At 40.5% G+C, this 27890-nt stretch overlaps 1 protein-coding gene across 1 annotated transcript; it reads right to left on the bottom strand.

Moving 5' to 3' along the window:
- On the bottom strand, positions 1-24955 carry ERMP1 (endoplasmic reticulum metallopeptidase 1). The gene is made up of 15 exons (XM_068928804.1): positions 24630-24955; positions 23381-23682; positions 18042-18169; positions 17583-17688; positions 16568-16714; positions 15006-15098; positions 13309-13521; positions 12227-12447; positions 9400-9574; positions 8626-8816; positions 7825-7977; positions 7061-7263; positions 6206-6321; positions 5502-5665; positions 1-4273 (listed from the first exon to the last, which is right to left on the bottom strand). Exons 1-15 carry the CDS (start codon positions 24953-24955, stop codon positions 4109-4111), a joined length of 2703 nt encoding a protein of 900 aa, XP_068784905.1. The 3' UTR covers positions 1-4108.
- Positions 24956-27890: the final 2935 nt, after the last annotated feature.

Genomic DNA, 27890 nt, shown 5'->3' on the forward strand with positions numbered 1-27890 from the left:
CCTCCTAACTGCAGGGTGGGCAGGGGAATTCAATACCTGGAGGGTAGGGTGAGGGAAAGAGTGGCAGGTCAAAGCCCTGCAGTAAACAAAACAGGGTTACTCCATAGGACTGACTGTAAAGCCACTGCCTATCCAGGCACCTTTAACAAAGTAATTTTCTTTTTTCCAAGCAGCTTTCTCTTATCTCTGAGTAGATGAAACCATTTGCTGACCTCCGAAAGCTAAAACGCATTCACAAAGTCCTGCTGAGTCCTGCTCCTTCAGCCGTCATGTCAGTACACCCGAGGTGTTCCCTACCAAAAAACAAACAAACCAAAACACACCCCACCACCTTGACAAAGAAAGACCTTTAAAAAAGCCCAGAACTGGAATCTGAAACAGCTTAGAACTAAGGCACTTTTTACTATTTGAAACAAGGCCAAAACAAAGTCAAAAGAACAGTGGTTAAGTTTTCTAATGCTGATCAGGTCTCCAAAAAAAAATACAGCAAGCCCCTCCCCTCCACCTTTTCTCCCAATAAACCAGGCATAGGCACCCTTCCAAGAGAGTTACTTAAATTCACTTGTACCTACTGGCCTTGAAATGGGTATGTTTCACCATCTCAGACCAGGCTGACAGAATGATCCAGTCCTGAACACTGTTATTAATGTTCAGATCTGATTCTTACAGCTTTCTAAAGTTGTAAACACAATTTCTTTGAAACTTAGCAGCAGCCACAAATGCTTGATGGCCTGCTTGAACTCAGTAGCTACTACTGAGTAATTTTCCCTCAAAGTTAGCCTACTTGAGCTTCCTGCTCAAGCCTCAGCTTTCTCAATCTGCTGAGCAGTCTGTTTTTTGGGTTGACAGGGTATCCTTCATAACACTAGTTTCATAATCTGGTGCATGCTCTGAGCCCTGCTGTAGCTGCTGCTGTCACAGCAGCACTACCACATGCTGCATCTTTGCTTGACAGAATCATGAAGCGCTACAGCATAACAGAACCTCCTCTACAGTGAATATGAAAGCCTGATCATAGATGACTGATTCCTCCTGAAACTAGAGCAAGTTTTCATGAAAACTGAGAATGAATATTCTCCATTTGAAACACAAGCCACATTTAAGCAACTTTACCCTCTTCACTCACAGTTTTGTGACAGAACATAAAAGAGTTCTTGCATGGCTTTTTAAACATCCCTCACTAGGAAGGCACAGCTATTGCTTCCTTTGCAATCACATGCTTAAGTTGATATAATGCTTATTTCTGAATTGTTTTCTTTCTCCTCCTTTTTACACAAGACTTTGTACACATTCTCCAAGTTAACATGTAGAGAAGTACTCTGTCTTTAGGCTACAGTAAAGCAGTTTAGGAAAGACCACATGTAAGTCATTTCAGATAAATGCAGAATATAGGGGATTCCAATCAACTAGCTGCTTGCTCCCCCACTAAGAATAAAAACAGCCTCTATTGTCACATGCTTTCACCATTAGAAATACTGGCTGCTTTCTTGGTGCATGTTTCACAGAATAGGACACAATACTGTTCATCATTAGAAATAAGAAAACCATAGTAGCAGAAGACTAATCTGCTTTTATTGAGTGGGGAAATGGACAGTGGAAGTCAGCAAAATTTTCAATCCTGTTTTTCCAGCGACAATCAGCAACAATTTGCAACCAACTCTCTGATGTGAAAAGTGTATTTAAGTCTGCTCTGTAACACCTGTTACTCCTCCATACCACATCTCACTTTAATTAGAAACTTTTGTCCAGGCGAACAGCCAGGACCCTCATTTTATCAGCAAGTCTCAGTTCATATCGTTATCGCATTCTTTGGCCATGCTTTACCTTACAGCTAGCTCTAACCGTAGTTGTTTCCAGCATTACTTAGCAGTATTTCCAGGCAAAGCTTAAATAAGACATTTTTGCAAAGAACAAAAACAACTCAAATATGCCTTGTACTAATTAAGTTTCACTTTTATTTTACGAAGGCAGAAATTTACAACAAACTAGACATCCCTCATTTAAGTATTTAATAAAGGATAAATCCTGAGTTAGCAAGAGTTATTGCTTCATTGAAGTTCCAGAGTTTCTAACATGTTTACATTTTTTGGCTGTAAGTACAAATTCTTCATGCAACACCTTAAAGCTTTCAAGGAAAAAAAAAAAAAAAAAAAGCCCTGAGGAAGACAGCAAATAAATCAGTGCAGCTTTAGTTAAGCAGCTGTGCATCAGCTAGGCAAGAGTGCAATACAAAACTATATATTTAAGATATATCAGTTATGAGCTCTTCTTTTAAATGATTTTTAAAATGACTTTTTTTAAATAATGAATACATAATATAAGGATTGTACTTTAAAATCAGATACAACCAAGTGACGACTAACACACAATAACCCATTGGTTTTATTTAAGGAGACTGATGTCTAGTTTAGTGTAATTACAGTAATTAAACCTCTTACCCTCATCCATGAGTCAGTCACACCATCTTTGCAAGTGTACCTTGCAACAGGCAAGACTGTTTCATGCTGTTTACCTACCCAACTACAGAAAAATTTGGAGGGAGTTAAATGTGAAGGCAAAATACTTCATCAGGCAACTGCTGTCTGTCGAGGATTACAGCAAATTAAGAAGCGTCACAAGATTGTCTTTCACATGGCCCGCAGACTTCCCAATACTAATGCTTTTTTACTTAATATAAATCATCCTCATAGTAATATGTAATATGAGGATGCACGCACAAAAAGCTGCTTTGCATGCTACTTGGCAATGCTCACGAGATGAGCAAAACATGAAGTCTGTATTATAGTGTGGTGTTGATGTTACAGAATATTTTATATTTAGCTTGGAAAAACAATATAAGAAGTTTCCTCAGATACAGAGCATTTGTTGAATTTCAGGAACAGGTGTTAACATTGCACTGACCCCCCCTTCCTCCCCCCCCCCCCAAAAAAAAAAAAACCCCACAAAACCACTAACCAGAAAAGCCCAGCACCTTGAGGATAAAAAACAGGTAAATACCTTCATACCTCAAGGCTTGCCAATTAAAATTGGAAGCTATTGTAAAAATCACTTAAGGTCATTTGTAAACCTCATCCTGTGGAAATAAGGCAATCCACAGGTATTAGATACTCTTTTTTAAAAGACTCTTCTTGATACTTTTCCTTATGGAAAGCAAACTATCCTGTAAAAAAGTTAAATGTGAAAGTATTAAACTGCAATACTGTCACAGCACCAGAAGTCTCTCCAAAGGAGATACCAAAAATACAGCCAATTCTAATAAACTGTAAGTTTATAACCAGAAGTTTGGAATTAATTATAAGACATCTACACAAACGAGTGGTGACTCAGCACTCTTATACAAAAGATGGCAAGTCACATGCTAATATGCTGATACTTAAAAGATCCCAACAGGAACAAGTGTAAGATGGTAGTTTGCTCAAACTTTCCTACTCAAGTTGCAACGCTAAACAGATAGGCAAAAGGGTAGGCACTAAGTTTTTAACATAAAGATGAAATTTGAAAAACAATCCAGATGAATAGTTACCACATTCCATAATACCTCGTTTTCTGCATTATGCATTTGCCAATGACTGGGAACGCAACCAAGACAGGTTTTACAGCTTCCAGTGACTTCCTCTAGTGACAGAAGTATTTTGCCACCCCCCTAGCATGTAAACAATCACCTTTTAGCTGAAGGTCTTGCTTTAATAGGACGGATAGCATTGGTAGGTGGTAGTCCCCACACATACATGAAGTATGGTCATATTCTGTGTAACAAAGTAATTTCTTCATGAGGCCCTTCTCATTACAACTGCCATTGTATTATGCTAATATTACCTCCCTGAATGCAGTCTTCCTGTTAAGAACCGCACTAGTCAAACTGCCATTTCAGTGGAAGAAACAGCTGAACTGTATCTGCATCAACATGGAGCACTGCATTTCTCCCAGAAACCCAGAGAGTAGTAGCCCGAATTAGCCTTCAACTAGTCAAACTGCCAGAGAAACACCATTTGCCGTCAAAGTACTTAAGTTCTCATGAAGGGGAGAGGCTTCTTGTCAAAATTTCAAAGTTTACTACAGCAGCATCCTATGACAGGGAGATCTGCCTGTTCTTTGCAGTACTGCAACATTAAAAGACAAAAAGGTCGTAAGTGCAGGACCAGCCAGAAGAAAATGTCCAGTTTGGAAGTCTCTCCAGTAAGGCATAGAGTTGAGGCGACTTTTGATTTTCCCCAAAGAAATAATGTGCTGCTATGGCAAGGGAGACTATTCCATCAGTGCCCTTTTCGGAAGCCTGAAAGTAAGAAAGAGCTGTAACACCACATTCAAGATTTGTTTATGCCTTCCAAATATAAAGTTAATCCAGATATCCCTTTCCACAGACTTAATATTTATGCAACAAACTTGACACCACAAGTCATTGTTCTATATATTAAAACATTCCCAGTATCCTCAAATGTATCACTAAGTACACAGTGCAAGTTCAATTCAAATTGAACTCAACTAGATATTGAGATCACAGTGCTTCTGACACGTTTACATAGCTTGCACAGGCTCAAAACTCAACATCTGTATCTTTTAGGAAGCCAGTATGACAAATCAAGATATGGAGCCCAACTTAGCATTTATACTGATCATCCTATTGTGTTATCTTTAGCCTGAAAAGCCTTTTCTGCCTAGCTTTGCCAGGGCAATCTTGCAAAGCCAGCTGTCCTGCAGATTCCTGTCCATCTTTACCAAGTGATCCTCTGAGGGTACTTTCTAAGTGTTTAGGATGCCTGATCCAAGAAGGAACAAGGGAATTCCTGAACATTCATAGGTCCTTGTAATAATTCTCAAGGAATAAGACACTGTTAAACCTGGAATAAAAACTTACAGGTTCGCAAAAAGTTCTTCACTGGCAATTTGACAGTTGGGAGTAAAACTCTAAATCCTACTTAAGTAGGAATGCTGAAAGCTTTGCATTCAGAAAAACAAAATCAAAAGGAAATTAGGAAAACAAAGCCTTTATGATTCTCTTCGGCTTCAGGACAGTTGAGTTTCCCACTGTGCACTCTAATTTCAAAACAAACAAACCCACAAACACTCAACAACAACCAAAAAATGAAAAGAAAAACCAAACTAAACTAAAAAGAATACCATGCACACAGAGAGTATGGAAAAGAAATCACTTACAACAGGAAAATGGATTAAGAAATAACAAGAATAAAGACAAAGCTTCAAAAAATAAGAGGTTAAGATCAGAGAAATTCTAATTTCAGACCCAAGACTGCAGAAGTTATCAAAAGAAATAAGGAAAAGTCTTCTCCTTTTGGCTATCTGAAAAGTTAGTGGACAAAAGCATTAAGATAGATGTGAACTGATACAGGGCAGAGGGACAAACTAAGAGATAGAGAAGCTAGAATTAGGAACTTTGAAATAAAGCAAAGTCTAAGAAAGTTGTTATAACATTTTTCACTCTTAGGAATGCAGAAGTGGTGACACTGGGACAGATCAAGAATTTCCAACAGTGGTATACTCACTGTTAATTCTATCCAGAAGTGCCATGGTGCAGCCTGCAGGCCATGGGAGTAAAACACAAAGTAATCCCCTCCTACGCTAGCAATCGGCGTTCCATCTCCAAGAGACCAGCTGGACAGAGTTGACCCTTTGTGTGGTCGAATATACAGCGACATGTGACTGGGCCCTACAGAAAGCCAAATGTATCTATCTATACGTGTGAACAGACAAGGGTGGAAAAACCATCTACCCAACTTCCTTTCATTCCAACAACCTATATTCCTAAATGGTAACATGTAGTCTCTATAATACTATCTTATAGTTTCCAAAAGACGACACAGCTAAACTATTGTATTCTCCATAGAAGAAGCTTCAATTATGTCGGAGAAGTGAGATAATAAATGAGATAGCTCTGTCCCTCTCTTTCTTTGCTATAGAATAGACTTCAAAAAAGGACTAGCTAAAAAAGATTCAGGCTTACTCCAAATAGACAAGGTACCAGTCCTCCAATTAACAACTGCAATATGTACACCCATAGCTTCTAGTGTGTTATAAGACTGAATTAATTTGTGCCAGTCACACAAAGCCAGTCAAGCTGGCCTTAGGAATGCCACAATAACCTTCAGTACTGGAAACAAAATCTGACTTTTTAATGAAAATTTAAGAAAAAAAAAGGTTTAAAAAAAAAAAAAAACCCAACCACAAGTGAGAAGCTTCAGTCACTCACCAGATACTTCAAAACTTATCCTCACAGAGTTCCAAGGCATTAGCTCTTTGGCCAGAACTTTAAAGCCAACAGGGCTAGATGGTAAAATTTCTGGAGCAGGAAGATACCAGTTTTTCCTGTAACAAAATGGTTAGTTTTTAGTACATCCAACTGCTGGCTTCTAGTGTTTAATCTCAAGACAAGAACAAGTTTCTGTATAGCTGACTGTGCTATTACTATATTTAAATATTCAACAGCTATTTGTTCTAGCAGAAGGAAGTTTAAAAATTAACAGTTTGTGGCCAGAAAAATATTTACAGGCCACAAGAATAGAACAGTTGTTACCAGTGTTTTCATTCATTACCTTAATCTCTTAACTGAACTTACACAGCAACTTGAGAAACACTACAATAAATAGGGATATTTGGATATCCAAACTGCTGTCAAAAGTTTTTTGAGGGTGACGGAGGCAGTCACAGCAGCAGGTTTTCTTCTGGGAAGACTTACTCCAGAACGTCTCTATTATCAGCAGGAAGGAGAAAGAGAGGGAGATAGACATGGATACTTGTACTTTGAACTGCCTTTTGGAAGATCTCCTTTCACCCTTCTCTCCACCGACTATGGACGGAGCTGAGGTTCACTGCTGCCAACATCAGTTTTCACATAACTGTGCAGCAGAACCAGCAGTCTCTTGCAGAGATTCTTGCAAAAGACACTGTACCTAAACAGAGGCAGAAGTGTCTTCCAGAGTAGAAGAGTTATTTACTTTTCACCAAGGTGAGCCTCACTTTTTCTTCCCTTACTTAAGCAAAATCGCATAAATATTCAGTTTGCTTTGGCCAGTAATTTCTCAAGTTAAGCAGCATTCACACGAACCGGAACATAAAATGCACTGGCAGAATCCAAGGAAAGCCACAAAAAGGAGCCCGCTCCTCACACTGAGTCCTAATGGTGTCATTGATTTCAGGTACATGGGGAGTTATGTGAGATATGCCATTATAATCAAATCCATTAATCCATATACCAGAGTCACTCTTAACCAAGTTTCCATCTAGATCATGAAATCTTCTGCTCGTGTGCTAGAATTAAAAGGAAAAAAGAAAAATAAAAAGACGTTAAGAGTCTAGGTAATCTGCAGAAGTGATTCTGATCCGTCTTCCATGTCAATTCTGAAGGTTTTCTGCATGTTCAGTACGCACTGAACACTGTAGGCACTGAATATTTATGAACATGAATAGAGAATTACCTGGACAGAAGCGCTGCATGAAAACATCTAAATTCAGAAGACAACTGTCCACGTAAATATTTACACCATCTCCCATCACGTCCACTTTTTAAGTGATCATTGCTTACTAAACTCTCCTACTAAGCCTTAACCTTACATACCCTCCCACATCAAGTTTTTCTGGCACAAGTGAACTGAACACAGAAATGAAGCATGGGCAATATTAGTAATTCTTTCAAATCCAGAAATCTACAGGTTTTTAAACCAAGCTAGTATTTTCTCCCTCTCAGAGCAAGGGAATTTCTCCCTCTCAGAGCAAGGGAAAGGTGGCTGTTTAATTCTTTCTTAAGCTTTATAAAAGCGATAGCTACTGCAGATAAAACAGGGGCAACGTAATATGCAGGACTTTTCTTACCTGGAGAAAAACTCGCTTAGGCTTTGGATTAGCTGAATCAGAACTGTAAGGAAAGAAGATTCCACTACAAACGAGAAGCAGAGTGATGACAAACACAGCAGTTAGAGTTATTAGGGTTGTTTTTGTGCTTTTGACAAGGTAAATGAAGTTAATCTAGAGAAAAAAACAAAAAATAAAACCAGCTCAGTTATAAAACTTCATGCCTTGGAATCAAGGGACGCTATTTGTGTACTGCTAAAATCTAATTATGGAATTAAAAGTATATTAAGATGTCATCATCACAAATACCACCTAAGACTAGATTCTTCATAAACCACAGAATCTAAAACTAAAGGAAGAGAGTACTTCCCTAAGATTTCATAAAATTTTCAATTTTTAAAACCATCTACCAACCAAAACATCGATTTGTTTTGGTTTGCAAACCATCGATTTGCAAACGCCGCCCAAAAAGAGCATATACAAATATTTTGAAGAATTTTTTTTTCAAAAAGTTCAGCCACATGCTATACTTCTCCTAAAATGAAGGCCTGTTTAAACTCCACCGTTAAATTGCATATTTCACACCAGTCTTTGCTACATTCACTATAGAGCAGATTTATTTTTCTAACCACGACTTCAATGAGTTTTTGAACTAACATAATACACAGAATCCTGCAAGGCTTGGCATGCTTCCTAGAAGTTCCCTAGAGTAACATTTTTGTAAAAATATCGTTAATTTCTAATATTAATTTAGAAAAACATTGATTTTAAACTCTAGAGAAAGTTATGAAGTTTTAAACAATGTTTAAAAATTCTCCTTACAAAATAGGATGACAGAATCATAGTGATGGCCACAATTAATCCTGCTAACGCTACATCTGGTGGAATTTCTGAACCACTTCGTCCCATGATAGGAGTAAACATTTCAAATACAGTCCAACTAAGGTACATCACATACAGATAGGGAACAAACATTCCTAGCATGTACATCATGACAAACCTCATTGTGGCACCTGTATGGGACAGAAAAACAAACAAAAGACAAAACTATGTAAGAGTTAATAGGGCATAAAACACACAGCTTTACTACATATGCATATACATATAGTGCCTCAAGGTCCAAATGCAACACTGGTCCACACACCCAACACTGATGAAAAAGCAGTTCTCATTTTACATAGCAAGTGCCAGTATCACATTTTCAAAAACGTCAGGAAACTATTCCAGCAGCAGCAACAACAAGAAAAAATTCTAAGAGGTCTTCCACCTCAACCACTGTTTAACTATAACAAGCTTTACTGTCTTTATTGTCTTCCTAGTACGTGATCGGTTATTATAATCCCATATAGCGTCATTCTTTTTAGCCCGAGAAACAGAATGTGTTTCAGACTGTCTGAACAGCTTTTCTACAGTCATAAACTGACTTGGGTTCAAGAACACTTTTACTTGCAACAGAAATACGACTTGTGTATTTTGACTACTCAAAACTGAAGTTCAGGATTTTTTTTGCTTGTTTGAACAGCAGCTGGGGACAGAAACATCCCAATACATAGTAATAAAGGTTTTGAAATACATGCAAACATCCCAGGTTTTTACCTCTTTGTCTGAACTCTTTATGGATCATCAGCTTCGTGATTAAAGGAAACGCTACCCATAATGTACAAATGAATGCTGAACATAGACCTATCTGAGTAAGTACAGCCAACGCGATAGACCAGATCATCAATGAGGCATCAAAAAACACATCTCCCAGGTACTGCTCATTCATATTCTGTAACAAAACAAAACCAAAAAAAGTCACTGAGAAGACATATTGTGTACCACATCTCCTAAGAACACACAGAATGAATCCTCATTTCTTGCATACAGTTGTTTTACTTGGACAATGTACATTTTAATAAGCACCACCTCAGCATTCTCTTACCATTTACAGAGCTATCCATGACAGTATGCTTTTTTACATCTGCTTTCATGCAGATGGAAAAACATATTACTTGGGCTGGGGTGGAGGGAGCAAGGGTGGAATACAAGTGACAACACCAAGATGACAGAATATGCATTATACATGTGCAAATAGATGTTTCAGATACAGATAAACGTGCAAATAAGGCACATAGCTACATGCGTGTATATATAAAATATTTGGAAAAAATTATCCAGAGCTCCTAAGATTTTAAACTGTTTTTGAGTAGCACCCGTTAATGCATACTCTTACGCATGCACCTGTATTAGTGCACAAATAATATGGTGGTACACCTTTTTGTTTCACATAACAGTGGCTCATTTGGGAGACTTGCTTTTTTAATATATTATTTGTTTTGAAGAGGACATGCATGGGTCAGCTCATACCAAGGCCATAAAAGACAGGTACATTAAAAAAAAAAAAAAAAACAAAGACTTAAACCATTAAAAATGTTTTCTAGTTACAGAGGCAGTGTCAAAGGGTTTGCAGGGCAACACTGTTAATTGTGAATTACACTAGCAGTTCTACCCAAGAGGGACCGCTTCCATGAACAATGGCTATCAGAAAGCATTGTGTTTGATGAGGGAGGGGAGAGTTGCCAAACCTACTTCAAAATAAAAACCTAATTAATTCTAACATTACTGAGCCACTAACATAAAACACACTGTTTCATCAACACCTAGGCACTACCTACAATAGCCAGGTAAGAGATCAGCTTCCACAGTTTCTATGCAACTCAAACAGCGAAAGATGCCGAAGGCAGCATAAACCACACATTACACTGCAAGCTGTAACATGCAAAGAAAATCGTGAGAGAAAAGTGATACCTCGTTGGCTGATCTGCTGATCAGACAAACAGCAGATAAGACTAAGATCCAAAACCTGAAATAGCTGGACAGTTAACCAAAATATGCTCTCTTGCTAGTAACAGCCACTACTCCAGAAGACGGAGTGGAAAACGGCAGTGGAATATCTATGCTGAAAATAACTTTAACATGATCTCCATAAGGGGACAACAGTATTTCACACATACATGTGCCAATTCATTAAAAAAAATCCTCAAACAAAAATAAAAAACAAAAACTATTTCCAGATGAGGATATGAGGGATCCACTCAATAAGTTTCCAGAAAATAAGATCCCAGTAAGTTCTTAAACTTCAAGTGTTTGGAAAAAGTTGGACTTGGATGACAAATTCAGTTTCCTAAATTCCCTTGTCCAAAGCTTGTACCAACGGCTAAGAAAAGTAAATAAGAACTGAATGATATCGACATGCTTAATACTGGAAACCTAAAGCAGGATCAAAGAAGTCAGTTTCTGGCCTATAAAAATGCTATCTGTTGGATAGCTCAAGGCTTCACAGCAATACAAAACCATGCAACTGACTTACCATCTAGACATTTTGGATTATTAACTATGCTTACGAATTATGACATTACTATGCAAGTAAAAAAATTGTTTCTGTTAGCCCATACAGCAGAATTCTAAACAAAGGAGGCAGTATCATGACACAAAATGACAGCAATGCAAAGGTAAGGCACATCAAACCTTTGCCTAAACTTTGCAGGGGTCTAATGACCTTTATCTACTGCAGAAAAGGATGCTGCAAAGAGCTTGGTCTGTGTCTAGTTGTGGTGAAAACCAATAAGTACTAGAATGATTACAGAAAGGAGAACAACTCCTCTAATTTTTGCAACAGCTTCATCTAGAAAGCTGCGTACAGTACAGCTATGGCACCTAGAAGAGGGTATTGCAGAGGCAGAAATTCTGATAGATGTAAGAAAAAGCTCTCATCTAAAACATCTGAAAAAAGTGGTATTATTTGCTCAGAAGGTGAGGACTAGAAGTGATATCATCAAAGGAACATGAATAATACGAGGATAGAGTAAAACAGAGAACACGAATTCCCAGTTTCATACCAAAATATCAACAACGGATGAAGTGAAAAAAGAAGGATAACAAGAGAAAAATATACACCAAATGATTAAACTGTGGGAACCTGTCATACAAAGACATCTGGAAGACAGAATGAAAAAGATTCAAGGAAGAGTTGGATATTATGTAGATTCTTTAAGTATTAGGAAGAACATCAAAAGATACCTAAAAACCAAAAACCTCCACCTCAGTTCTTTCTTTAATCTCTGATACCAGGAAAGGTAGGAAAATATTATTCTATCCTATCTTCCACAAAGCTGTTGCCTTTTCTTCAGCAGCCTCTGGGAACTGCAAAACTCTAGGTCGCTAGCAAAGAGGAAGCTATAAGATCGGGGGGGGGATGTTACTTCTAATTCTGTAGATTAATACATTTGCTTAAATGAAACAATTTTGACAGAAATATCGTAAATAGTACCTCTGGTCAATATACAAAACTTAATGTGTCTTCCGAACCAACTCAAAAATTAGTCTTCCTCAAATTCCCCAGTACACTCCCCTTCAACATTAGCAACAATGTCAGGCTTACCTTGTAGAAGAACTTCTTGGCTAGCGTGTGCACAAGGATGAGCTTAGCTATAGCTGCAGTGCCATACAGAGAGAAAGAGACATAGAAATGGGTATACCAAGAAAGAGATCGTCCAATGAGAGAGATGAACACTGCCACAATAAGGACAGTCACCAGTGCAGAGATCCAACTTAACAATGTTAGGCCAAATGCAGTAGAGAATTTCTTCAGGTTACTGATAGCTACGAAGAAGAGAGAAAAAAAGTTATTCAACAGCCCAATATTCTACAGATTATCGAGATTATTCTAATCTCTGGAGTATAATTACTTCAAAGACCAAAATGATAAGACTGTATTAAAAGTCTGCTTTGAGGACTTCTGAGCAACAGCAGGGCCTAAACCACTCAGTCTGTCCCCTTACAAGTCTTCCACACTACAAGATGAAGCCCCAGAGCACTAGTGCATTTTCCAGGTTACCACGTGCCTCGTGATAAAAGTTTCTCTAGGGAACTGGTGAAATCATCCTGCGGCTTACAAAGTCTTTGAGAAAAATTCAGAGTTGCTTTTCTTGCAACTTTTGTTTATCCCAGCAACGTTTTCTGGATTTAGTTTGTTATTTTTTTAAAAAGGTATGCTCATATGCCTCTAATGAAAAGGTCTAACTGAAAGATTTTAATAGTTACAGGCCCGTTATTAAGTTCCATCTTTTTTCCCCATTTATTATTTTGTTATTTGTTCCTGTCTGTAGAGAGATCTGAAAGAAACACATATTTCTAAAGCATTAGAGAAATGCATTAATCCAGATGCTAAGCGAATCTAAAATTTCTTCCACTTTCAGATCTTTAAAAGATTCAATTTAAATCTTCATGAAAGGATAAGGGACATAAGCATTTAGGCCTATCTTACCGTTCCTTTATCATAATTTTTCATAGGTGAGGGATTTCATCTCTTAAATAAAAAGCAATTCCTATGGCATGCTGCATAACTAAAGCTCATTTCTGGGGTTTACCTAAACAGCTAATGTTGTAACTATTGATCATAATTAACAGAATGAGAAATGGTCTCTTTAAATCTTTTTTTTTTCCCCTCTAAACTAGACTTACCTCTGGTTTTGGGCTGAAATACTTTTTTGCTTAAATAAAGAGCAGCAATTGCTAGTATCATATAGTTCATGATGGTGCCAACACGAGCAGGATAAGCCAGGACAAACAGACCAAGTATATCAAAGAAGACGACCCTTCCGTGTCGATACTCAAAAGATTTAGCCAACTTATCTGATGTTGCCAGGTATTTTAGGACAGCCAAGATATTATCACCTATTCAAGAAAGGAGACAGACAGCATAACTATACCAGGGGATGAAGAATTAGCACACAGCGCTCATGTACATAAAAACAAAACTATTGAAATATCCTCCTCCACGAAGAAAGAAGTGCATATGTAACTGATCATTCGGAATTACTATTTGATGCTATACACTGCATAGTATTTTCATAAAGCGATCTATACAGGTGTCCAAAAAGTAAATATACTTGGAAAGCTTCACGTACCGAAATACTACTGTGGAAGTATCAAAAAAGGGAGTAGGCAAGCTTTCAGCCCACAAGCCCTTCTTCAGGTCTGATATCAAAGTAGCAGACTTCAAGGCTAAACAACAGAAGAATTTTCTGCTAACCCTCCTCTTCTCCTACTTGTCTCTACTAACCTCGCCATATTTCACTGACTACGAATTGCATATCTTTCTTTAGAAGACTGTAAGGTAGGAGCCAAGGAAGCTATTTTCCTTTGTAGTCTGTGGGTACAAATTACCTTTTCTCTCACACAATACAGCTGCAACACATAAAATCAAACGAGAACTGTTGTTCTCAACTTTTATTTTGCTTCTGCTTCAGCTGTATAAGTTCTTACTGGGTGAAGAGTTTTTCTTTCTTTCTTTCTTTCCAGTTGTAATACAGTTAGCAAAAAAATGTTTTATCGCACCACAATGACCAGTAAAAATTACCTTTCCAATAGGAAGTTACGGAGAAAGTGTCACCTTTTCTCACAACTGCATTTCTGCAACATGTATAAAATCCTTGCTTGTAGTAAGATTAGCTTCTCACTCCTGCAACTTCAGCTCTAGAGCCATAAGACGAATATGGATAATCTATGCAACTTCTGCATGTTTAAAGAGTCAAAATCCTGGAGGCACCTAGGTTTATTTAAAATACTTCTGGGAAACTAAAGAACTCACTGTAATTTCCTCTTTCTATAACCCATGAAATAGCTGTTAAGAACAAAGGCTGCTGGAAGAGGATGAATCCTATCTATCCACAGGATACAGACAGTATAAACTTACTGTAATGTTGTATAATTTTGACTAAGACTCATTCTCAAAAAATCTCTCTCTTGGCAGGTCAGCCTCTATACCATCTACTTAACTGGAAGCTTCTCATGATGAAGGTTAATTAGTGAGGGTATACATACCAAGAGGCAAAACGAACACAGAACTCTGAACAACAGTTAGGAAACAACGAAGGTAACTAGTCAAGATGACTAGAATATAATCTTGAATAGACTCCATAGTTTCTTATAGGTCAATGTCACGTGATCCTCACAAAGCTTATTTTCTTGAGCTGACCAAACATGATTCCCTATGTATTTCAGAAGCACATATATAGCTAACTCTTCCTTTAGAACATGCCCAGTCATTTTTTGAATTATACACTTCTTGAGATACTGGTTTCAGATCAAAAAACAAAGAAACAGCTCTGTAGACCTTCTCTCCAGTAAATTTGTAATGGAATTCTTGAAATACTAACCAGCTCTCTGAATGGAATCTGTTAGAATTCTGTCTGATGTGTCATATTCTGTATGATAAATGTAACCGTTTTCAATAAAAGCCATGTCTATCCCTACAGAAAGAAAAAAAAAAAGAATTAAAATTGTGTACATCTGAGAGACTCAAAAGAAACATGAAAGTTACATGAGATACATTTCATTCAAAATGTAATTCTTCTGCTTTGTAAAACACCCACTTTCGTCAATGACGAACAAAAACAGCCTGCTTTGTAGAACGAAGGCTAATTAGTTTGTTAAAAAAAAAAAAAACCAAATACTCAACCATACTCAACCGTTTAAAAACACATCTCCCTCCTAATCCATTAATCTGCACAACATCTCTACACAAATTGATCTGTACTGGCACAATGCATGAAAAAAATCTTACAATCATCTCAGCTTCAGAAAAAAAACGACAAGATGGTCCGCCTTCATATGTACTGGCAGAGCAGTCTAAGTTAAATATTCAGTTTCATGCTTGGTGCTTTCCAAACATTTACTGTTACAATACCAATAGAGAGCTACTCTGAAAAGTACTTAAAATCAATACTGTAGAGTTTTAAAAACATCCTCTCAAAATGCCAGGTGCTTTTTTTTTTTACTTCTAAAATGTAAAAAGTTTTTTTAATGCTTTGTCTGAGAACTCTTTGCAAGTCCAAATAATTTGTAAAAACAACAACAAAAAATACCAACTGAGGTTCTGCAAGCTAAATTATACGTTCAGTATATCTCAAACAAATCATACCCTCAGCTGCACGTGCAAAAAAGCTCCTGTCCACACTGTATATTGTCACAGACAACAAAGTAGACCTCGACTCTATCAGTGCACAAAGAGGAACAAAGTAGTTTTTAAACTCAATCATTTTATTCCTGTTGATGTGCAAAAATAGATGTCACTGAGAATTCATTTATGAACCAAGTATGATTCTGATTATATAAAGAACAAATTTTAACAGTTACTTGATTTTTCAGGCTAGAAATGTATTTTGAAACGGTTTAAAATGTGCTAACATGTTTTGTTCTAAGAATCACTTCAGATAGATCACTTCTCTTGAAAGTTACTCTACTGACAACCATCAGACAGCAAGGATTTTACAGCAGTTTACATTCCTCTGAATTGTGCTTGTTCAGATGTCATTCTGTGTTCCACACTTTTCCAGCGCTCATTTTCTCCTTTCGCTCATTAGATAGTTATTTGCTTCTCACCGCCCCCCGCCAGCACGTTTTGTTACCAAAATGTTTCAAAACAAGATACGTAAGAGTGGACTGTTATTTCTAGAATTGTTTCCCTGATTTTTAGGAAGTTTGTTTTCCACCACGTAGTTTCTATTTGGAACACTCCAGGCTCCAAATACATGCTTACAACCTACATGGCACACCAAAGTTGAAGGCTCTTGCCTTAGAAAAAAAGATGGGAATATTTTATCCTGAAAGATAAACCAAATTCGAGGGAGTGCTCACAGTAATCATCTCACAATCTCCTCGTTGCAAGCTTGCATAAATAGTTACATAACACCCATTGATATGTCTTCCAATAACACACCTGGAATGTTGCCGAAGTCCCTGTAGATACGGAAGTCTGTATCTGCTGGGATAATACCACTCTGAAATATTTCCTGTGCCACCACAGAGGCAAAGGGATGCTCGGCTGCAAATATATATGCTTGTACCAACCAAGGATTTTCAGGTCCTAACAAAAAGGGCAAAAAGCTCAGAAAAAAAAATATTCTGAACTTCAGTTAAGATACGTATCTCTAGTGAGTTTTTCTGCAACACTTTTGTTACCACAGACTTTTAATACTGTTGCTCCAGAAACTACACTGAGTTCATTTGTGAAGGACTCCATGCTAAAGGACTCACAGACTTGAGAGGAAGGATTAGCTACGCTGGAAAAAGGCTAACCCCTTGAACGTTCAGTGACAAGACAGATAAGCCTCTTGCAAAGATGACCCAGCACTAATGCAGACTTTAATGACTTTCCATTTCCACCCACTCATGTATCACACATCAAAACTGTCATTTAGAGAAAAGTCTCTCCACCAAAGCATTCAAAGCAAGGAAACAATTAAGCAGCCGCAGCAGTAGAAGGAAGTCTACAGTCCAGCCAGGACAGCGTTGAAATTTAACGGGAGCCTATTTGAGGAGTTTTGTTGCTTTCTGGGCAGCAGACAGAGTTCTACTGCCAACATCTCCCTGCAGAGATTTTGAAAGAATTGCTGCCAAAATAAAATAAAGTACACCCTATGAAAGTATGGCTATGAAGAGATATGAAAAATATCCAAACCTGTTTTTCCCCTTACCACCTTGAGGTGGAAGAGTAATACAACTTCTGTAATTCTATTCTGCACAGGTTTCTTTTCTTGTGAAACTAATTCTTTGGCAATGCTTTAGCCTTCACGTAACTAAAAAACGTAGAGCAACTTATCGGCTGCAGACAAAAAGGCACAGGAGTTCTCTTGTCTTCTCTTTACGAACCACTTGCAATACTCTTTCAAATCTACATTGTTTATTATCAGATTACCCTGGTGCAAAAAATGGGACACAATGCATACTCGTACCTGTTTGAAAAACAAGTTCTTTCCCTCCTACACCTGCTGCCTCCAGGTTAATAAAAGCTCTAATTGACTTGGCCCACTCATGTTGTGTTATGAAGCCGTGACTAGCCTTGACGGGAAACAAAGAAGATTTAGGTCAAATATCTTCCAGACCAGCCTAAACATTATTTTCCATCACGGATGATCACACCTCAAGGTCTGACAAGGCAGCAAGATCATACTTACACCACAGAGGGAGAGAGAAGATCAAAGTCTTCTAATTAAATTCATACAGACAATATTCTTAATCCAAGTACATATTTTCCTTTAACAGCAAGCACATTTTCCCCAGGGTGTTAAGACTAGCATTTAACTAACATTTCAATAGCTAGAATACAAGTCACATCTGTAGTTACTTCTTCCTTTGTCAGAATCTTGATTCACAGCTTTGGTATACATTTTATCATTCTAGCACATTCTTACCTGCAAAATGTTTTCTTCTGCACCATTAAATAAGAATATGACAGCATGCTGCAGGGGCTCTGATGATTTTGAAAGAGTGTTAAGTATTTCCAGCATCACTGAGCAGCTAACAGCATCATCACTGGCACCTTAAAATAATCAGTAGAACAGTAAGGCTTACAACAAATAGAGAACTGCAGCAAAGACCAGAGTAGGAAAAAAAGTCTGTAGCTCCTCTCAATCATTTACTCTAACTGTATACGAGGTGCAATTATGCCAAGCTTCAAAGTACATTCTGCTACAGCTTGCATCCTGTGTCCATACTAGCTAGCAGCAACAGAAGAAAGTAAAAATAACGTTCTGGAGTTCAAAACACGTAGAGTACAAGATACCAGATCCAACATTACTCTTAAAAGCAGGCTGACTAGGTTGCTCAAGTTGAGAATGTTCCTTTAATATTCAGTCTGACATTTTTACAATTAATCCTACTGAATGCACCTCCCCTCCAATAATGTTAGATAAATGATATTTTAAGATCACTTGAATAATAATTCTGCCAAAATCCATTCCCCTGCTGCTGATAGTTTGCTTTTGGTACATCATCCAGCAAAGTCATCATTACGCTTCTAACAATACGAACAAATGAGGACAACATTTTCACTTACAGCATAATCTAATTTAAAAAATCCAAATATTCCCACACATCACCCTAAAGCATTCTATACATTGCTACAAAGAAGTTAAATAAATGGATGAAGCCAGAAAGTTAACTAAATGCCAAGACTGCAAAATAAAGTATTCAGAAGCAAGCAAACACCAGAATCCAGACAATTTATGACATTTTAAAAATGGGAATATACATTATGTTGCGGTATTTTTATGATGCTTTCTACTACCTGCTACCCTCAGCTTCCTTTGCACAGGATCACTTTTGCTTTGACCTGTTTTATGTTCTCTTTTAGTTCCTCTTTCAACACTTTATTCTTGACTTATCCCCAATTCTTCCTCCCTCTGCCAAATTTTCATCTTGATTGAGTGTCTGCCTTACTTAAGTAATTCCCTTACTTACATGCAAGTCCCAGCCTCCTCCTACCTCACTCTAATCAATAAAGCTTGAGAGCAAGGTGGGGGGGGGGAGGGAGGGGGAAATTCACTTTATTCCTGTAGCCTAGGTTGTACACGCCATGCTCACCTACACTGAGATGACGACAGATGACAGCTGTGGTCAGCGTTGCTTGCCACAGTATGACTCAACATAGTATTGCAGCAGACTCACTGGCTGCTAAAATTGACTTAGACATTAAAAGAAAATGAAGCTTTTTATTTTCACTTGCATCTTTAGCCAAAAGGATACCAAAGCTTTCTAATGCTGAAGGTCTAGTGCTGTACTGAGTTTTCCTCTACACTGTTTCCTTGCTGCCACCTCAATAGCATACCAAGCTATACCATTAGCAAAAGTGGTAAGTATTTCTTTTGCTTTAGAAGAAACATATACACAAGAACATCAGTGCCACCTTAAAGACAATTTTAAGCATCCAAATCTGATAGGCAGAACATTTTGCAATGCTTATAAATAAGTAAAATATGAGTAATACTAACCCCTAAAGGAAACTAATCAAATTTTATCAATTTTATACAGATTTAGTATCTATTTCATCAGCACACAAACAGGCTCACTGACTACTAATCACGCCAGTCAGGTCAATAGCAGATTATCTTTTATTATCTGAATTTCAAGTGTATTAGTCAGTTATCAAAATATCAGAGACATGCTGATTCTGGTCCTGTAATATATTTTGGTAGTTAAAACAAAGCTGTGAGCAAACAATTTAAAGGAATACCAGAAAATAAAAGATTCTTGCCTAGGCTATGTGCAATTTTCACAATAAGAAAATGAAAAATTTTCTCACTTTTTACCACAACTCATTGTTGAGTTGCTTTGTGATTACGGGCTGCTTTGTGATACAGCTCGATTTTCAGCTCCTCTGCAAATTTCTGTGCAATCCTATACAAATCACCAATATTTCCTTGGCGCTTACATGCAAGATTGGTGCAATACTTCACTGTCTGCATAACTGCAAAAAAATGAATGTATACAGAATCACAGAATCGTTTAGGTTGGATGGGACCTCTGGAGATCATCTAGTCCAACCTCCCTGCTCAAGCAGGGTCCTCTAGAGCATATTGCCCAGGATCACATCCAGACGGGTTTTGAATATCTCCAGCGAAGGAGACTCCACCACCTCTCTGGGCAACCTGTTCCAATGCTCGGTCACCCTCACAGTGAAGAATTTTTTTCTCAGGTTCAGATGGAACTTCCTGTGCTTCAGTTTCTGCCCGTTGCCGCTTGTCTGTTGCTGGGCACCACAGAGAAGAGACTGGCCTTATCCTCTTGACGCTCCCCCTTCAGATACTTGTACACGTTGATGAGATCGCCTCTCAGTCTTCTCTTCTCCAGGCTGAACAGGCCCAGCTCTTGCAGTCTTTCTTCATAGGAAAGGTGCTCCAGCCCTCTAATCATCTTGGTAGCCCTCCGCTGGACTCTCTCCAGCCTGCCCAGGTCCCTCTGAATGGCAGCACAGCCTTCTGGTGTGCTAGCCTCTCCCCCCAGTTTCGTATCATCAGCAAACTTGCTGAGGGTGCACTCTGTCCCTTCCTCCAGGTCACTGATGAATATATTGAACAAGACTGGACCCAGGACTGACCCCTGGGGGACACCACTTGACTCCAACTTGACTCTGCGCCATTCACCACAACCCTCTGAGCTCGGCCATCCAGCCACTTCTCAAGCCACCTCACCGTCCACTCGTCTAGCCCACACTTCCTGAGTTTACCTACAAGGATGTGATGGGAGACAGTGTCAAAAGCCTTGCTGAAGTCCAGGCAGACAACATCCACTGCTCTGCCCTCATCTACCCAGCCAGTCATCCCATCCGAGAAGGCTATCAGGTTGGTCAAGCAGGATTTCCCTTTGGTGACTCCATGCGGACTACTCCTGATCACCTTCTTGTCCTCCACATGCTTAGTGAGGACCTCCAGGAGGAGCTGTTCCATCACCTTGCCAGGCAGGGAGGGGAGGCTGACAGGCCTGCAGTTTCCTGGCTCCTCCTTCTTGCCCTTTTGGAAGACTGGCGTGACATCGGCTTTCTTCCAGTCCTCAGGCACCCCTCCTGATCTCCAGGACCTTTCAAAGAGGATGGAGAGTGGCCTAGCGATAACACCCGCCAGCTCCCTCAGCACTCGTGGGTGCATCCCATCGGGGCCCATGGATTTGTGGATGTCAAGTTTGGACAAAAGATCTCTAACCTGATCCTCCTCAACCAAGGGAGAGTCTTCCTTTCTCCAGACTTCCTCTCTTGTCTCCAAGGTCTGGAGTTCCCCAGGGATGGCCTTAGCAGTGAAGACGGAAGCAAAGGCAGCATTCAATAACTCTGCCTTCTCTATATCCTTTGTCACCAGGGCACCCGCCCCATTCAGCAGCGGGCCCACGTTTTCCCTACTCTTCCTTTTGCTATGGATGTATTTGAAGAAGCCCTTCTTGTTGTCCTTGACGTCCCTTGACGGATTTAATTCCAACTGGGCCTTAGCCTTCCTTGTCGCATCCCTGCACGCTCTGACAACGTCCCTGTATTCCTCCCAAGTGGCCTGTCCCCTTTTCCACATTCTGTACACTTCCTTCTTCTGCTGGAGTTTGGCCAGGAGTTCCTTGCTCATCCATGCAGGTCTCCTGCCCGCTTTGCCGGACTTCTTCCTCAGAGGGATGCACCGATCTTGAGCCTGGAGGAGGTGACGCTTGAATATTAACCAGCTTTCTTGGACCCCTCTTCCTTCTAGGGCCCTACCCCATGAGATTCCCCTAAGTAGGCCCCTCAAGAGGCCAAAGTCAGCTCTCCTGAAGTCCAGGGTTCCAGGTCATAGCCCCAGACCTGCAACTTATATAGGGCAATTTAAAAACCAGCTTTAATGATCATTGTATCACACTTCCAAAGTATTCTTCTTAGGTCTGGGCAGCCATATTTAGATTATTAATACAGTAGTGTCTCTGCAGCTCCTAAATTACAAAGCATGTACAATAATAACCCAGTTATTCAGCTTAACTGGATATCCACCTTGCCCAAATATGGTTGGAAGAGAAGCGTTAAGCATGCTGTTTGTTGACAGAAAGAGGGCAAAGAGTACAGCAGGTGTTTTGCTTTTCTAAGTAATACTCAACTGTTCTTGGCATGAAGATTATTTATGTACTTGTTTAAAATACACAAACAAAAAAACCCAGAGAAACCCAAAAAGAACGCAACAGAAACCTACTGCTGTCCTTAAAAACTGGAAGTTTAACCAAGAAATAAAGCTTCTCATAGACTGTAAGCAAAAAGCACTTAAGTAAAAAAAGCTGGTAATGAGAAAATCTTTAGCTCTTGAAAAATACCTTCAGATTTCAAATACTGACCATACTGAAGGAGCTGCACTTTAGTTGAAGTATAACCTCCAGATTTTTTTACTATCTAAAGAGCACAGCAGTAAGAATACCAGCAATTGATACTCATGCAAATAGTAACCTCTTCATGGGACCTAAACTAGCAGTTGCCAAAAGGGGAATATGCTTAGAACAAATGTTTGCAAGCAGTTTCTCACTCCTTACACATTTGTAAACAAAGATGTTTACACCCACGCAGCAGTAGTTATTTGATACCATCAGATTTATAAAAATGCAGAGAGACAGGAACCAGAAAGAGCACAGTAGTGAAAGTAGCAGTGTAGGAGATGTACATACTACTGAGGCAACAGCACGCTACTCTTTGATCACCATAGGCTTTTGAGACAGAAGCTTTGAGTGCAGAAAGAAAAACTGGCATAGCATAAGGATAGAAGAGTAGAAACTTGAGGTAAAGTATGATACCAGCACTGGGAGGCGAAACAGTCAACGAATTAAAAAAAAAAAAAAAAAAGTGAGAACTATCCGGCACAAACTAGCCTTTAAATGGAATTTCAGGTTTAAGTTAGTACAGAAATACAGAAACAGCTGAACTACAGGTAAAAACACACAAACCACATGTATAAGCAGTGAACTACAGGAAAGGTGATGTTGGAAAAAAAAGTTCTAGAAATACAAATAGAGTGTCTGTAGTTAATGCCTCCCAGAAAATGAAAACAATAGCCTGAAATACATTGAGTTCAACAGGACCAACCTGTCACTCTAAATACTGAATTTCACTGAAATCAAGTACAGACAACTTGACACAAACAGTTTCCTAGCATGTGGCTATAAACATGCCTGCTATGAGAAGAACAAATCCCATCTTAAAAAGAAAAAGCTCTGTAGCTCACATGATGCAGAAAAACAGAGAATAAACGTATGGACCTACCTGGAGTATTCGGTACAGAATCAAAGTGACAATTGGATAACACCGCATGTTCAGCTCCACTCCGTGGTTCCAGTTTCACTACAACATTGGTTATGTTTGCATAATAACTGGTAAAACCTCCTAAAAAGTCAATACTGAAGGAGCCTGTGGGCCTCTGTATGTCTATAAAAATCTTGTGAGCATCTGTGCTTTCAACTTTAATTGCCTTAATTTGTTCTAAGAGGTAGTTAACTGTATGGATTTCATTTTCCGGACTTCCAACTGTTCTGGGCCCAATTGCTGTTATGTCATCAAGATATCCCCTGCAAGAGATAAATTACACATTCAGCATCAACATACTTAGCGTGTAACTGATCTACACCTACAACATTTCTGTGCACCCTTCTAATTGCCTTCAGTTTCTCCTACTTACAGTGAGTTTTGGAGTAGAATGCAACTGTACTCAGATATCTAAGACCATTACGGTAATTGACACAAAACTGATTTTTCCTGAGGGCTCCTTACCCAATCTGTCACAATACTAAATCAAGACATCATGTTTTGAAAATGCATCTCTCCACAACATCAATCCAAAAAGAAAGAAAGGCATAACGGGAAAAGATCCTGCTAAGGATTTTGCCTGTGGCTGCACGCATTTTGTGTATATATACATCCTCTCCCCTGAGCAAGTAAATTCTTAGTAAGATTTCCCCTGAGCCAATTAACAATTTGCAAAGCCATCTCCCTGCACAGCAAGTACTTTATAATACTAGCTGAATTAAACTATGAAGGATGCATCTGTTCGATCAGAGTAACACCTATGTACTTCAAGAAGCAGCCAGCATGAGAGCTGAGGCACTTCAAAGCGTTTTAGCCTACCCTCTGCCCTTGCTTATCCAAACAAATCCCGAGCTCTCAGCTGGAGACGCAGCCGCTGTGCAGAGGGTCCTAACCCAGCAGCTCGCAGGAGACGGAGGGGCCTATCCACTTAGGAGCCCAGTGAGGCTGCGGGAGTGCCAAACCAAAGCGGCCCCCGCGACTCTGGGGGCGGTGCGGTTTGGAAAGAGCACGAGCAGCTCCCAGGCCAGCCCTCCACGGACATGCCCGACTGAACCGCGAGGCCCCCCGGGACAAGGGGACGTTACAGCCCGTTGCCGCCCGCTACCGTTCGGGCGGCCCCGTCCCCGCCCCGCCCGCGGCCGCCGGCGGGAGGGCAGGCCTCACGGCTCCGCCGCCCCGCGGGGTGGGGGGGACCCCGGCCCCGCCGTACCTGGCGCGGGAGGCGCTGAAGTGGCGGGCCCCGCCGCGGCCCGGGCGGCTCAGCAGTTGCCAGTGCGAGACGTGCACCAGGGCCCGCAGCGCCAGCAGGTAGAGCAGCACCAGCGGCGCCCCCCGCGCCTCGGCCAGCGCCCGCTGCTGCCGCCGCCCGCCCCGCTTCTTCCCGCCCGCGGGAGAAGCGCCCTCGCCGCCGTCTGCCTCAGCGTCGCCGCCCCGAGCCGGCGGCCGTGGCGCATCCCGCCGCTCCCGCTCGCTGCCGCCGCCGCCGCCGGGCGCGCGGAGCCGCCGCACCGCCGCCGCCGCCCCGCTCCGCTCCATGGGCCACGCGCTGCCGCCGGCCGGCGCGCAGTACGGAAGCGGCTGAGGGTCAGAAAGTGCGGCCCGGGGCGGGAGGGGGGGGGGTTGGTGGCGGCCGTTGGGGCGGGGCGGGGCGGGGTTGCGCTGCGCTCGTGACGGCCGTTGGGGCTGGGCGATGCTGGTGACGGCCGTTGGGGGTGGGGGGCGGTGCGGAGCGGAGCGGAGCGGGGCGGTGCTGTGTTACGCTCGTGACGGCCGTTGGAGCGAGGCGATGCCGGCAACGGCCGTTGAGGCGGGGCGGGGTTGGGCTGCGCTGGTTACGGCCGTTGGGGTGGGGCGATGCTGGTAGCGGCCTTTGGGGGCAGTGCGGTGCGGCCTGGCGGGGGTGAGAGCCGTCCGGGCAGCCGCGGCCCGCGCCGAGACGGGGCAGTGCCCGGGCGCTGTCGCGGGCGGGATGCGCTGAGTAAGTTGCGTAGTGCCGTCACGTAATGGTGATCGCCTCATGCTTTTGGGGCCCGAAGAAGCAGGCCGGTCGTCCGACCCGCTGGCTGGTGCTGGAGGGAGGTATCGCTCGGGTAATAAGCGAGCCGTCCTTGTTACACATCTGGGAGAATTAGAGTTCAGAGCTCAACATGATAACCTCAGTTGCACTGAGATAATTCTCTGGTGTGCTAGTTATTAACAGCTTTCACCGAAGTAGCAGCAGTGAAGAGCACCTGTGAAAGTCAAGAGTTTGTGGAGCTATGACTGTGTCTGAAGCTTGCGCTACACTTCACATACTTCTCTCCTGAGAGTACTTTTCTGGCTTCTCAGCGCCTAATGAGGCACCGTTCAGAGATGAAATGGAACTTTATGATGGTCATTTTCACTGTCTTTATTACAGACTTTGCAATTTATCTGGCTAGCACTGAGAACAAATACTTGTTTCTTTGATTTTATTTTACTGTGTGAAGTAATCTGGAAACAAAAGAAAATATACAATGATACAATCCAGAAAAGTGAAAGTTTCGCTATACTAACTGTTAGAGATAAACTAGGAGCCACCAACTATGTTGGTGTTTTCAACCCTGTCTCTATGTTGCTACACGGAGGCTTTGCAGCACCACTTGTGATACCCTTCAGGACAAAAGAAAGTCTGAAGGAGTGGAGCACTGAATTGTAATGACTACGCTCTGTGCAAACTTCAGGTGCTTTTGTAAATTTCCATATTCAGGCTCAGTGAGTTGTCTCATTTGCTTCACCACGAACTCATTAAAGACAAGATTATTGCTTAGAACTGCAGGTTGTGTTACGGGTATTTAAGGCCCAGTAACCTAGTTCTAGGCCAGGAGATTTGTTTTAGCCTGTTTTGTTCAGTTTCTCCCGCTTCATTTTTTCACTTACCAATTTCACCTTTGTATTCTCAAATAGAAACTGTCAGGACAAACATACTCCCAAATTTGGTTCTCAGAAGTATATTTTACATTAGCAGCAGCTCCTGTATAAAAATTCCAATGTAGATGTTTTCTTAAAAATGCAAGTGTACAATCATTCCAGCAAAATGCTTGCAGCTCAAATATTCTAAGCTAATTAAACATAAGCGCCCCCCCCCCCACCCCCCAAGAGTATGATGCAGCGGAAACTGCCCTTTCAAAACCCTCATCTTAATAATCTGTAGGATGATAACGTAGTAGTATTAATATCCATAACAAAATGTGGTTTTAAAAAAATGTGGCCAGGTACTCAGTGTACATCTGCGTTTCCCCTTTGAAATTCCTAAGTAAGCCTTACAGCTGTATAGAGGAGTCAAACAAGGAACCAGGTATAGACCTTCATACTGAGCCCTCTGTCTTTTATTTTCATTTCACATATAAAGTTTCGTCAGCTTAAGTACTGAGGTCTTGAGGAATCTCACCTAAGCAGCTTAATGTAAGAGCCATTTCTCTCCAACAAAAAATCTTGCTGAATTTCAATTTGACTGCGTCAGAATAAACCCTACATTCCTGGGGATAATCTCTCTTTTAAAAAAATGAGAACATAGGAGCTACACAGCACTTACTCATCTTTTTTCTGTGCTCACTTGAGGATTAGAACTGTAGTAGAACTATGCCCTTTCATTAGTGGTCATTTTTTTCTTTCATTTTTTAGCAATATTTGAACATAAAATCTCAATTAAGAATGAGATCTGACTACACCAACTTTGGTGACAGTGATCCTCTGCAGGTGTTTTAGTATTCTGTCAATTCACAGTTCGGAAGCAATTTTCTGCTTTAGTACAGAATATATTCTGATACTTGGAGCACTGACAGCCCTTTTATCACCTGCTCTGAGCACAGCCTTTGGGAGGACACTGCACAAAGTGAGTTAAGCTGGAAGCACACAGCATACATGTTTTGACATGAATGCAACCTCAGTGTCAAATACATCAACGAATACAGTGCCCTTTCTTGCTCTATTAGTCTGGAAAGACTGATTTAAGATAATTTAACCTAATTTCCAACCAAATGATTCAGCATTTATTCAATTTGATTTTATGTCAAGAAGACTGATGCCTAACCTAGCATCGTGTAATCAACCCTGCTTCATTTTCTCAGCTGGCATTAGCAGGAAATCCCTTCTTCACTGACTAAAACTTCTACTTTTCAGCTGCATTTTAAGCAGGGAAAGTAAAAATAAAAAGCCAGTATCTCATGCAGAGGGACCTGGGGCCTGCTTCATTTTCCATCTTAGTAGCAAAACCAGGTTAGATGGCAGCAGGATAATATTCTTGTTTAAAAAGTACCTACAAATATGACTGTATTACAGGTCAAGGCCACTGTTGACTGTTTAGGGAAAGAGAACTAGAACACTGTCCTCAGAACAGCGTCTAATTTTGATTTAAAATAAACAATAGTGAAGAGTGCATCAAATAATTGGTAAATTGCTCCCATGGTCAGTCACCTTTCTTCTCTTAAAAATGTGACTTCACTTGTGGTAC

The sequence above is a fragment of the Struthio camelus genome, chromosome Z (genome assembly GCF_040807025.1).
Source record: "Struthio camelus isolate bStrCam1 chromosome Z, bStrCam1.hap1, whole genome shotgun sequence".
NCBI classification, from domain to species: Eukaryota; Metazoa; Chordata; class Aves; order Struthioniformes; family Struthionidae; genus Struthio; species Struthio camelus.